Raw genomic sequence first — 12,882 nt, 5'->3', positions numbered from 1 at the left:
AATAGGTTTTCTGCTCATATTTTCAGAATATGGCCTTTTTGGTTGATTTGTCTGTTTGTTGAGACAGGTTCTCTGTGTGTAACTCTAGCTTTTCTGGAACTCTCTATGTAAACCAGGCTGGCCCCGAACTCACTGTGATCTGCCTTAGTCTGCCTCCTGAGTGCTGGAAGGAACTAAAGGCTACTATGCATGGCTCAGAATATGTCTTTTTAAGGCACAAATAACAAAACGATACACAACACAACTTTAGCAACCAGTATCTAAGACTTAAGAGCTAATTATCAGTCAGGCTGAGCATGGTGGCACAAGCTCTCAGGAAGCAGAGGCAGGTCTGGGAGTTGTAAGCCACCTTAGTCTTCTCACAGTGAGTTCCAGGAGAGCAGGACTATGTAGAGAGACCCTGTCTCAACCTCTCACCCCTGCCTCCTCCACGGCACAACACAAAAGACTTATTAGACTGATGGTGGCTTATGCCTGCAATCTCTGAACTGGAGAGGCAGAGGCAGGAGGACTGGTCAGAGCTAGTCTGGGCTAATTTCAGAATTTTAAGAGGCAGAAACAGGACTGCTGGGCGTTTCAGGTCATCCTGGGCTATAGAGATTCTGTTTCAGGAGACAGAAAAAGAAGTAAGTATTTACTACAGGCCTCCAACACCAGGGCTGTGTGGCTAACAGTGGACAAGATGCAACAGTTCCAATCCCTTGGACACATGAAGGTGAAAAGTTATCATGTGAGGCAGAAAGAAAAAGCAGCCTCCCTGAAGGAACAGCTCCTAAGGAGACTAACATCTAATCTAAACAAAAACTAATTTTAAAATCCCAACAGCATGAGAAAGGGGGAACAGGAGATGGGATGGGCTAAGAGTGTATCATATACATTTATATAAATGTGCTATAAAACCTAGGACAATACACAATGTCCATATGACAATTAAAAATTAGGCCTGGAGTGATGGCTCAGTAGATATTTTGTATGTTCTGTTCTTGCAGAAGACCCAAGTTCAGTTCCTAGCATCTGCTGGGTCACAATTTCTAAAATTTTAGTTTCAAGGGATCTGGTGTCCTCTTTGGGCTCTATGGATACCAGGCACAAATGTAGTGCACTTACAAACAATCCAGGCAACACACCGACATAAAATAAAAATGAATCTTCATAAAAACACGACGGAAAGAGGCTGAAGAGAGGCTCAGGTCTGAAGATGTAAGCTCCGGGACTGGAACCCAGGTCAGCGTGGAAAGAACCAACTCACAGTCCTCTGATCTCTACACACACACGTGTACACACACACACACCCCCATACAAAAACCACACTAGTAATAAAATTTTTAAAAAGCATTTTCCATTTCTATTCTTATAATGGCAAAACTGCCTACAGATCCAAACTGCTTATGTTATTTGCTTAATCCACACAATGGCCCAAATTTTGATGTAGGTACTTTTTTTGTTGTTTTTAAATGTTTATTTATTTTATGTATATGAGTACACTGGAATAATGAATAAATAATAAAGAGAAGCCTGGGGGCAAGGGGCTAGGGTGGTTTAAGACAGGGTTTTTCTGCATAGCTCTGGCTGTCCTAAAATTCATTTCACAGACCAGGTTGGCCTCAAAGATCTGCCTGCCTCTGCCTCTCGAGTGCTGGGATTAAAGGTGTGCGACATTAAAGCTAGAAAGAATAGTCCTTCAAAAAAACATCATCTATAACACAGGGAGAACACATAGACACAGAAAGAAATGGAGACCAAGTACCAAACTTCCATATCTACAAGCAACTTTCAGTCAGAGTGGAGGTAAAAACAGTCCCTTTGTCAACAGATGATGCGGAGATGTGTGGCAGATACAAGTGTGAGCCTCAGTAAGGTGAACCACATAGATGAGAGCTCCCCAGTAAGTCTTTTTTGTTTGTTTGTTTTTGTTGTTGTTTTGTTTTTTTGAGACAGGGTTTCTCTGTGTAGCCCTGGCTGTCCTGGAACTCACTCTGTAGATCAGGCTGCCCTCAAACTCAGAAATCCACCTGCCTCTGCTTCCCAAGTGCTGGGATTAAAGGCGTGCGCCACCACTGCTCCCCACCCCCCAGGAAGTCTTAAGAAAGCAGTTAAGTGTTGTCATCTTCAGGAGATTTAAACAGTAATTTGCAAGATGAGACCCCAAACTCACAAGCTAAGTGACAACTGATACCAACCCCCCCCAAAAAAAACTAGATGTCATTAAATAAAGCCACGTCTCAAGGAAGAGAAAGTGAAAAGCCATGTATACTCAAAGCTTTATTCATCCAAAAAAACTATATCATTTACAGGAAAACAAATATAACAGGAGAGTATCAGATTGAGAAAATTAATTCAGAAAAGACATTTACTGCATGTTTTCTCTCACTTGGGAGTTTTAAGATTTAATATAGACATTTAAAGCATGTCTATATAGGTATATAAAAGCATGACTTTTCCTTCTAGAGAACTAAATTTCGAGACTCCCTGAGCTGGCATTTAAATGTGACTCAGTGGGAGGATGGTGCTCAGTGGTCACGAGCCTGTGCTGCTCTCCCAGAGGATTAGAGTATGGCTCCCAGCACCCAGACTAGGCAGCTCTAATTAGCTCTAGAAAAATATCCCACCACTGGCACCTCCATTCATGTGCCTATTCTAACACAGATACATATACACACAGGTAAAAATAATAAAAATAAAAACCAACAGTATGGGGGTGGGGGGGCTGGAGAGATGGCTCAGAGGTCAAGAGCACTGACTGCTCTTCCAGAGGTCCTGAGTTCAATTCCCAGCAACCACATGGTGGCTCACAACCATCTGTCATGGGATCTGAAGCCCTCTTCTGGTGTGTCTGAAGACAGATACAGTGTACTCATATATATAAAATAAATAAATATTTTTTAAAGATTGATTTATTTACTTCATACATGAGTAGTATACACTATTGCTGTCTTCAGACACACCAGAAGAGGGCATCAGATCCCATGACAGATGGTTGTGATGGTGCAGTGGCTAAAGAGCACTGGCTACTTTTCCTGAAGAACCCAGGGTCAATTCCCAGCATCTCCATGGCTCCTCACAAATGTCTCTAACAACAGTCCCAGGGGGTTCGACACACACACACTCACACAGGGAGAACACCAATGCACATAAATAAAAACAAAACAAAAAAAGATTTAAAAAAATAAATTAAATTAAATTAATTTGGTATCTAAGCTAAAGCTTTTTGTAAATCTTGTGTAGAAGAATGACAAAGTAACCAAGGAGGGCTCTAGAAGCTTGTCTTAGGATAGGAAGTGAGACTACAGGAACACTCTCACCAAGGGAATTCATCCCTGGGTTCAATCCTCAGCACCAAAAAGCATGAACGAACAAATGAACGAATTTACTCACAAATTGGAATGTAAGTGATCTCAGGACATTTGGACGCATTATACCTTCTACTGCACATATTACAAGTACTGGCATGGTTAGCTCTCAAACTTAAGACAAACTTAAGACAGTGAGCTCTAGTGTGCCACTTTCCAAAGTAAGATAATATCCTTTCATTTGTTACCTGCAGTCTTGTTACACACGCACACACACACAATTCAATTCAAACAAAAACCTTGTGACTTTAAGTTATTGTACTCAAGCCGGGCGGTGGTGGTGCACGCCTTTAATCCCAGCACTCGGGAGGCAGAGGCAGGCGGATTTCTGAGTTCGAGGCCAGCCTGGTCTACAGAGTGAGTTCCAGGATAGCCAGGACTACACAGAGAAACCCTGTCTCGAAAAACCAAAAAAAAAAAAAAAAAAAAAAAAAAGTTATTGTACTTAAAACAAAGACATCTATCTTTAAGAATAATTGTCAAGGGCTGGAGAGATGGCTCAGTGGTTAACAGTGTTTACTGCTCTTCTAGAGAATCTAAATTTAATTTCTAACACTCACATCAGGTAGCACTGTTGCCTTAACAGCATCTTCAAGGGTTGACAACTTCTTCTGCCCTTAGAGAGCATTTGAACTTCCAAGTATATACCCTACTCACAGACAGATAAAGCCAGATGTGTGCACACACACACACCCTGTAGGCTGAAGAGAGACATTAGCAGTTAAGAGCACTAGTTGCTCTTCCAGAGGACCTGGTTTCAGCACCCAAAACCTACATGGTAGCTCATGACCATCTGCAACTTCAATTCCAGGAAATCCAGTGTCCTCTTCTGGTCTCAAAGGATACCAAGCTGACCCATGTCTTACATATATAATAAAACACTCATATGCATGAAAAACAACTGAAAAAAAGTTTAGCTTGCTGCACAAATGACTTAAAACTAGAGCAAGAGTGTGTGTATTAATAGCATACTTTTGTGAGATGGTCATATAAAAAAAAAATATCACTGTTTGCTATTTCTTTTTTTAATTCTAACCAGTCAATAGAGAACTTACCCTAAAATCATTCTTAAACTTCTTTAAATCATCAATCTGTTTTCTGTGTTCAGAAACAACTGGTGACATACCTGCAAGACCAAAACCTGTTAGATTCCAATTTACTTCTAACCTTCAACTTAAAATTCTAAGCATGGAAAGTTAGAAACGAGAACAGAGGCCAGGTGTGTTGGTGCATGCCTCTTGCATCTTTAATCCAACACTGGGGGTGAAGGGAGGAAATAAGGAAGACATGAGAACAAATCTATCACCTGAAGACTAGCAATTTCAAGTATCCGTCTGGCTAAACACCTTTTCTATTTGTACAATTGTATCTAAGAACTGTAACAAACTCTAACCTTTGTTTTCAGCTTTTGAAAAGCTAGGTGATGTTTCATTTGCTTTAATATTTTCTTTATTCCCTGCAGCAGAGTTCTGCCTCTGATCTTGAAGCCTGGAATCTTTCGCTAGAAAACAAGTTTAAAAAAGCACAAAACCAGTATTAGACAGAAGCTAGGACAACAGTATGAGTAAACATCAAACACAACTTTCTGGTTTAGGGAAAAAATGGTTTCATTAACCATTTTTTCTAAAAATGGTTTCAGAATTTATTCCCTGTTAGTCATCACATCAAAACTCAGTAAGCATGCTCATACAACAGACATGTCACACTAGGACAGGTCAGAGCCTCTGATGCAGACAGTTAATATACCACAGACAGAAACTTGCATCCACAAAAGCATCGCTGTGCATTTGGAACATAGCTCTTGGCCATACACGGGTTACAACAGGAAGGGCGTCGGGTGCATACCCTCAATAGATGGGGTCAGAGCTCTGTTGGACGCAGGGCTGGCAGGAGTAGGAGATGCAGCGGGAACAGGCATGGAAACAGCTTCAGCAGGGATGATGCCAGCTTGGGGAGAAGCAAGCACAGGCCCACTGGGAGAGTTTCCAATGCTGTTCTGCCTGGGAGACCTGGGTCTGTGAGTTTTGGGAGATAACCTTGGAACTAGAAGCAAAAAGATACTCATTAAATTCTCAGAAATATCTTATGGCAGAAATCACCAATATCTAAGTACCACCATTGTTTCCCTTCTAATTAAAATGAGTTAACGTTGAAGTACTTTTAGTCAAGTTCAACACCTGAGTTCAATGACAGCCAAATCATACTTAAAAAAAAAAAAAAAAAAAAAAAAAAAAAAGCATCCAGAGTATAACAGTTATTTAAGGTGAGAGCTCTCTACCATGCCTCTCCTCTCCTTCCATCAATACAGGAAATAAAATTTATGGTAGCTTGCTGTCAAACCTATGTGCTTTTTCTTGCAACATAAAGATCCATGGCCAGTGCTGAAGGAAATTAGGTCGCACTTAGCCTCAAGGGGTGTGTAACACAGAATGAACGCCTTCTACATAACTGCTTAATGCTTTGAGGTCCATTAAAAAACCTATTTGCAGACTTCAGACTAAAGAGGTTAATGAAAATGGTTCAATTTGCAGCACTTTAGTGACTTTTCTTTTTGAAGTCACAAACATTATACAGAAGGAAACCATTCAGAACTCCAACTTTTCATGGAAAGACTAATCCTGTAACACGATTCTCAGTGTATTCCTCAACTGTCTCTATTCTCGAATTTATAATAAAGTTGCTTATTTATAATAAGGTTAAAACACCTCAAGATTCTTTTCTCACCTTCTATTTTCTTGTTACTCTTCAGTTAAAAAGGCCAAGAAAAACAGCACAAAGGAATTTACAGGGTAATTACTACAACTGCACACCAGATAGGGGTAAGCACACTATATGAAGGTATAGCAAATAAAACCAGCCATTTAGCAGTACTGCATTTTTTGTCTGTTTGTTTTTTAAGCTTACAGACCTCTTTCTGGTAAGAAACAGAACAGGCACAAGCTCAAGCTCTGCACTCCCAGGAGGAAGCACTAAAGACTGACAACAAGACTGCCTCAGCAGCCAGAGCAGTCTGGCCTGATTCTACACCTACTAAGCAGGACCCTGACTGCAGCTGCTGGTGGTCAGAGTGCTTCTCTTCTCAGGCACTCCTAATAAAGCTGAGCTTCTCCTGGTGTAGATGACTCCTTGAGGAGCACCAGTGAGTATCTGTCTACTCCATACACAGATACCATGGAAACATGCTGCAATAAGAAACCTAAACAGGTTTACAAAATGCATACAGGGACAGAGTTCCAGAATGATGGAACAGTTCCTTCAACTAGTGTCTTGAGTACCTGTGGTAATGGGCAACACCTGCTTATGCCACCACATTTAGTTTGTATCTCAGATCTTCAGCTCAGCCCTACTGTACAAGGACAGTCAGCTCTGTCACAGCGTCATACCTACCCCCACTAACCACTGAGGACCACGTTCCCCCTGCAGGACTGGTCCTTGCCACTGGAGGAGCAGCTGCTTCACTTGGGGGATTGTGGGATACAAATTCTAGGCCACTAGATATGGAGCCTCTCCCAGCGGAGACTCTGTGATTCCGAGGGTGCCGCTGTGCCTTTGGAGACATCCTTGGAGGGCCTGAGGAAGACATGAAAGTTGTCACACCAACCTGCAGCATCGCCTTATTGCTGTTTTGCTAGATATAGACATATATTCTTACTTCCTAACAGATTTTCATTGGTTAAAAAATGAATGACTCTGGATCAATTTTTGGCCACACTAAGAATTATCTTGTGGGATGTCAATCATGTAAATACGTTTTATTTTCCCCCTTTTACAATGTTTTCTTACTTTTAACTATCTTATGTGTATGTGTCTATGTGAGGGTATGTGCACATGAGTCCCTCTGGAAAAGGAGAAAGCTCTCTAACAGATGACCTGTCTTTCCAGCCTTATTTCCTTTTATTTTTAAAGCAAGAGAGAAATAAACTTGATGGTGAGAAATCAAACAACATGGCATAACAGTGGATAACTACATTTTGCATTAAAAAATATGTTATAATAAACTTTTAGTAGGAATCCCAGGTGTATGATTGGATATTATCATTTTACCTTTCTACCAGATTTTTTTAAAAGACTTATTTATTATGTAGACAGTGTTTTGTCTGAATGTACACCTGCAGGCCAGAAGAGGGAACCAGATCTCATTTATAGATGGTTGTGAACCATCATGTGGTTGCTGGGAATCGAACTCAGAACCTCTGGAAGAATAGCCAGTGCTCTTAACCTCTGAGCCATCTCTCCAGCCCCAGATTTTGTTACTTCCAAAATGAGACCCAAAAAAATTTATTTATTTATTTATTTATTTATTTATTTATTTATAACAGTGATAGGAACCAAACTGGGAACTCCATACTTGTTAGGCTATCATTCTATCTCTGAGCTACATCCTTTAGGGCTCCAGGGGGGGAAAATTTTTAAACGGAAACCTCAGTTCTTTCCATCTTTTGCCACAATCATCAATTTTACAAATCATGGCTCCGCACGTGTAAGTGGCTGCCATGTAAGAACAACAAGGACTCTGTGTAGAAAGCTGCACTGTGTGAGCTGATGACACTCACCCGCCATCACTGACTCTGGCAGCCAGAGACTGCTGTGACTACAGCCTGTAGCACAACCAGCCAGATTAAAAACCTAAGTCCAGAACTACCCCTCTCAGAGGCCATGAGAGGCTCCTAACACATGCTCTCTGCTGTGTCCTTAAGTGGGAACATAGACATGTGCTCTGAGAAAATGCTAATTCAAGTTAGGATTTTCCTCTTTTTTTTTTTTTTTTTTGAATTTTTAAAATGTATTATTACTATTCTATGTGTGTGGTGTGGGGTGGGTTTGTATGTGCCATGGCATGTATGTGCAGGTATGAAGTCAACTTTGTGGAGTTAGTTCTCTTTTTCCACCTGTACATGAGTTCCAGAGACCATACCCAGGTCATTAGGCTTGCATTGCAAGGACTTTCATCCACAAAGCCACCTTGCCAGCCTACTATTAGGGCTTTCACCTGGAGGAACCCGCACTCTCAAACTGTAGAGCATGCATTCTGGGCAGTCCAAAAGTAGCCCTTTCATCTCACTACGATGCAATGCTTACAGTTCACTTGTGCTCAGTCCTATCTGAAACATCCTCGTAGAATAAGCACCCTTACCCTAATGGTCTGCAATAGCTCCATGTTGCTGCTAGGAGCCACTATGAGAGCATTCATTAAAAGTCAGTGAAATTTGCCTTTGTGACATTGCAATCTTCTGCTATGAAGTTCCCTTCTGCCTGGGCAAAAATTTAACAATATTGGCATACAGTTTATTCCCAAACAGCTTCTTTAGAAAACTTTATCAGTCTTGATCAGCTATATTCATTATGACTTTACCAAGACAAGGTGATTAGAATATAAACAAATCCTCTGAACAAAGGACACTGTCATTTAGAACAAAGGATGTTTTAACTTATAAACTGCATTAAACCAGAATGCTACCTTTTTTTGGGCAGGGTGTCAGGGTGGCTAGGACAGTCTCACTGTATAGTCCTGGCAGGCTTAGAACTTATTATACAAGCCAAACTGACCTTGACTTTCGGCAATCCTCCTGCCTGTATTGTATACCAGGCACTGGGATTACAGACGTGCCATCAATCAAAGTATATGACATGCAACAATGGTGAATTAAGCATTAAATACAATTTGACAAGAGCCAAAAAGACAGAAAAGCCTCAAATCTATACCTGTTTTGTAATGGATAAACTTTAAATAAAGGTCTCCCTACAGATTAAAGCAGTCTTTCACTACAGTGATATTGTAAAACTAATTTAAAATAATTATTCAATTAAATTAGTAATTCCTCAGGCACTCTAAAAACTACTGTTACCTGAGGGCAAGTGTACAAGGCCACTACAAGGGATGTCATGGATCACAAAGGACCCCAAAATAGTACTCCTGCCTTTGGCCAACAGGAAGGTTCACCGGCACCATGACCAGGAAGTTGAATGTGGCGGCCCCCATACCCCACCCACCTCCAGGAGCAGAAAGTGCTCAGTTCGTTCCGTCCCTGTCCTGGGCTGCACAGGAGCACTATTGCTAGACAGGCCAGACCCATCCGTGCACCAGGACAGTGCAGAGCTTTACACGGCACTTAGCACACTTTACTCTAGTGAACAAAAGGTTAATACTTTTAATAAACTAAAGTTAAAACACAAAATTATAGGTTATTAAATAATGAAGAGGAAACTATTTTGTAGTCATAACCTCACAAAGGAGCTAAACAAAGACAAACAAAACCATGAACAAATCGTGGTATTGTACCTTCTGAAGACATGCGTTTAGGCATAGTAGAGACAGGAGCTGGAGAGCCATGAGCAGAGGGGTGAGACGGGGGTCTGGATGGCCTCGAGGGGGGCCTGGAGGGCGGCCGTGTAGGGGTGGCTGCCCGAGGTGGAAGAGAGTTGGGACCTGACTGGTAGCGAGAAGGTGGGCGAGAGGAAGGAGATGGGCAAGGCGATGGCCAGGGAACACCTGACAGAACAAATGATATGAAGGAAAGTATAAAAACTAAAGAAAAAAATGAGGGAAAAAGTAAACAGAAAAAAAAGTAAAATGACAAAAATGATTTCTTGTACATTTTAACCCTTTGAGGACAGTCATTTGATTTGTGATAAGTTTTAGCACAACTTAACTGACACAAATTCACATTTCACTTTAACCTCCTTAAATTTAAGTCTGTTTAAATGAATCCACGTTCCCAAAGGGTTAATTAGGATCTACACATACTACTGAAGAAGACAGTTAAGACTCTGCCTAGTATGCCTACTTCTTCAGCTGTTGTCAGCCATCACTTGTGAAGAGCATGTTGTACACACAGATAACCCCCTCAATAAACACAGTGACTCCTGCTCAGGAAGACAGCCCCTTCACTGGTCTTAGCTCTGAACAATAAACAGAAACAGCAGCCACTAGAGCCACTGTCAAAGCTCTTCTCCTACTCTCACCTGAGCTTCCTCAGGTCTACATCTGAACCAGAATGTCTGTTTCAAAGGCCACTAGGCATGTCCTGTTGAGGTAGAAATGAAACCTTCCTTCTGTTGATTTCTAGAATGCTAGAGTAACAGCACCCTGTGCTTCTGTAAAACGAATCTCATTCTGGCACACGGGAATGGGCCCTGCCTATCTATTGTCTATACACCAACAGTAACCTGTAAGCCGCTGGGCACAAACCTGACCCCAGCCCCGGCATCAGCCACTTCCCTGGTGCTTAGTCAACAGTCCACAGTTCCTCTCCAGCAGGCTAGGGGGCTCCACACACTGGAGTATTATACATTTCTCAGCCCCCTTCATGTTTTTAACTTGAAAATTCTGTTCATAAACAAGTGAAAATCTTCACTCAGTGAGCAAAGAAATTTCACCATCATTACTAAGTAGGGAAACTACTCAAGAGTGTTTCCTTGGAGAGGAATTCTGGAGAAAAGACTCAGCAAAAACAAACGAAACTGGAAACCTAGTGTTCTGCTTTCTCACGCTGACATTCTTCTCCCTCTCCCTTCTTTTCCATGAGGCCTCACGGGACCCAGGCTGACTCAAACTGCCTATGGAGCCTGACGGCTCCTCCTCTGCTCAGGCGTGAGCACCTACCTCATCCAGCTAGCACTGCTCTAACCTTCAAGCTATAATGTCGCCTGTCCACTCTCTTTCCCTGTCAGTTACCATATTTCCATCTTCCAGATTTCTACACACACCTATGATCTGTAGTCAACTGACTGGGGACACTACAGAAAGTGCCTTCCTACTTAGAGATCCAAGCTGATACCCTCTAACACCTACCCTCAGAAATCAAAGCTTGTCTGTGCCGTATTTGTAAGCACAATTCTCTGATGACTTTCGTCACATGACTCTTGCTTATTTCTGATATTACAAATGACCCCAAGTTCTTCCTTGAAGTAAGAGGATGGAATCCACCATAGTTAATGAAAACGAATCTGCACTAACTCAGTGTCTTCCTCATGAACTAGGCCCAGTGTCATTCCCCATTGTTTAGAAGTTTCCTGTCTGTCTGTGGAGTGTCTTAGGCCAAATGAGTAGGAGAGGGTGGAACAGCTCAGTACATGCTGCCACCCGACACACGACAAGGACAAATACAGTGTCATACTGTCTGGTAGCCACAAAACAAACTATATTATAGATAATAAAAACTACTCCAAAATATTCACAAACAGCATGCACATTCCTATCACATATGTAAACTCTTAAATGTTCAGCTCTGTATCTGATCAAAAACATAACAAGTATGGTCTAGCTCTGTATGCAAACAAAACATAACAAGTATGGTCAAAATACTTGCCTCCATTAACTACTCTTTGGTCTGAGCCAGCGTTCGGGTTGAAATCTGAAGTGTGAGCAGCAGCTCTTGATGGCATGGAACCTGGTCCAGGCTGGCCCATCCTTGGTGAGCTCTGTCTCCCACTTCCCCAGGATATGACTTCTCTGTTTCTTTGTCCAGGAGGAATATATTTATTTTCCCTGGAAATGAGAGATCCTCTAAATCATTTATTGTAAAAAGTACTGGACTAACAAAACACACTGAGAGGTCCATTAAGTAGAAGCCTGTCACAGAAGCTTCAGTCTCCAGGCTGCCTCACAGCCCTGCAGGTCTCGGCACCAGCACTTTAACAAGGTGTGCTCACTTTCATCCTAGCACTCTGTGATGATTAGGGAAATCGTAAGACTCAGCTGTGGAATCTTGACGGGAGAATCAGCTTTACCCACAATGCAGCAGGTTTTCTACTGTTTTGAATAAATGACAGTCCCACAGCCCTGTAAATGCACGCAACCACTGTGCATCATTTCTCCTTTCAAAGTCACTCCACACTGCCTGCAGCTCATGTGTTCTCAGAACAAGCATCATCAACAGTTGAATTTTCAAGTAAAGTTCATCTCTCCCTAGTTTTTCCAGCCTTCCTTGACTCTGTCTGGCAGTTTGCCACTTTCTGCTGTAATGGCTCATCACACGGATAGGCTCTCTGCCTCAGTGTCTTTGCTCCTCAAGGCTCCCTACAGGTTACTCGTCAAGCATGGCACACAAGTGCTTCTGTCACCTGCCACCGTAGCGTCAAAAATATTGACCCTGGGTTCTTAGTGTTTACCTGAAGAGGCCAGATTCTCTTACAGGACCATGTTCTACAGAGGTGAAACAATTCCCCACACTACCAGTGGCAGACAGGCTCCATTACTATATTAAAAATGTCACCTCTGGTGAGGTTCTCTTAAACTACACAGGCAATGCTAATTCTTCCCCTCATTGCGATATTCTGATGCTCTGAATAGACCTGCATCATGCAAGCCAGAAGTGCACTACCTAGGTCACTGGGTCCCACTCTGACCTGGTTTTAAGGAGCTCCTCAGGGTCTGGGCTGGGTCCTAACATGGGTCCAACACTTGACTCCGAGAGCTAATCCCAAAAGATACTATTAAAATGACCACAATCTTTTCTCTAACAGAAATTTGTGTGTGTTGGGGAGGGGGGTCCAAGGTTTGCATTGAACTCTGCCTCCCAAGTGCCAGGAT

At 42.0% G+C, this 12,882-nt stretch overlaps 1 protein-coding gene across 10 annotated transcripts in view; it reads right to left on the bottom strand.

Annotated features, from left to right (window-relative positions):
• The window catches only part of Atxn2 (ataxin 2), a 97,418-nt gene that overhangs the window by 20,375 nt on the left and 64,161 nt on the right, over nt 1–12,882 (bottom strand). For 9 of the 10 annotated variants that reach the window (XM_076922727.1, XM_076922717.1, XM_076922723.1 and 6 more), the window contains 6 exons: nt 11,660–11,838; nt 9,631–9,840; nt 6,738–6,920; nt 5,196–5,393; nt 4,744–4,851; nt 4,406–4,476 (listed from right to left, as the gene is read on the bottom strand). In XM_076922727.1, coding sequence (XP_076778842.1) covers nt 4,406–4,476; nt 4,744–4,851; nt 5,196–5,393; nt 6,738–6,920; nt 9,631–9,840; nt 11,660–11,838 — 949 coding nt within the window. The remainder of the gene's footprint in view (nt 1–4,405; nt 4,477–4,743; nt 4,852–5,195; nt 5,394–6,737; nt 6,921–9,630; nt 9,841–11,659; nt 11,839–12,882) is intronic. The other variant, XM_076922722.1, reaches the window with a different exon arrangement.

The sequence above is a fragment of the Arvicanthis niloticus genome, chromosome 24, assembly GCF_011762505.2.
Source record: "Arvicanthis niloticus isolate mArvNil1 chromosome 24, mArvNil1.pat.X, whole genome shotgun sequence".
NCBI classification, from domain to species: domain Eukaryota; kingdom Metazoa; phylum Chordata; class Mammalia; order Rodentia; family Muridae; genus Arvicanthis; species Arvicanthis niloticus.
This window is presented reverse-complemented; position numbering and strand designations above follow the sequence as displayed.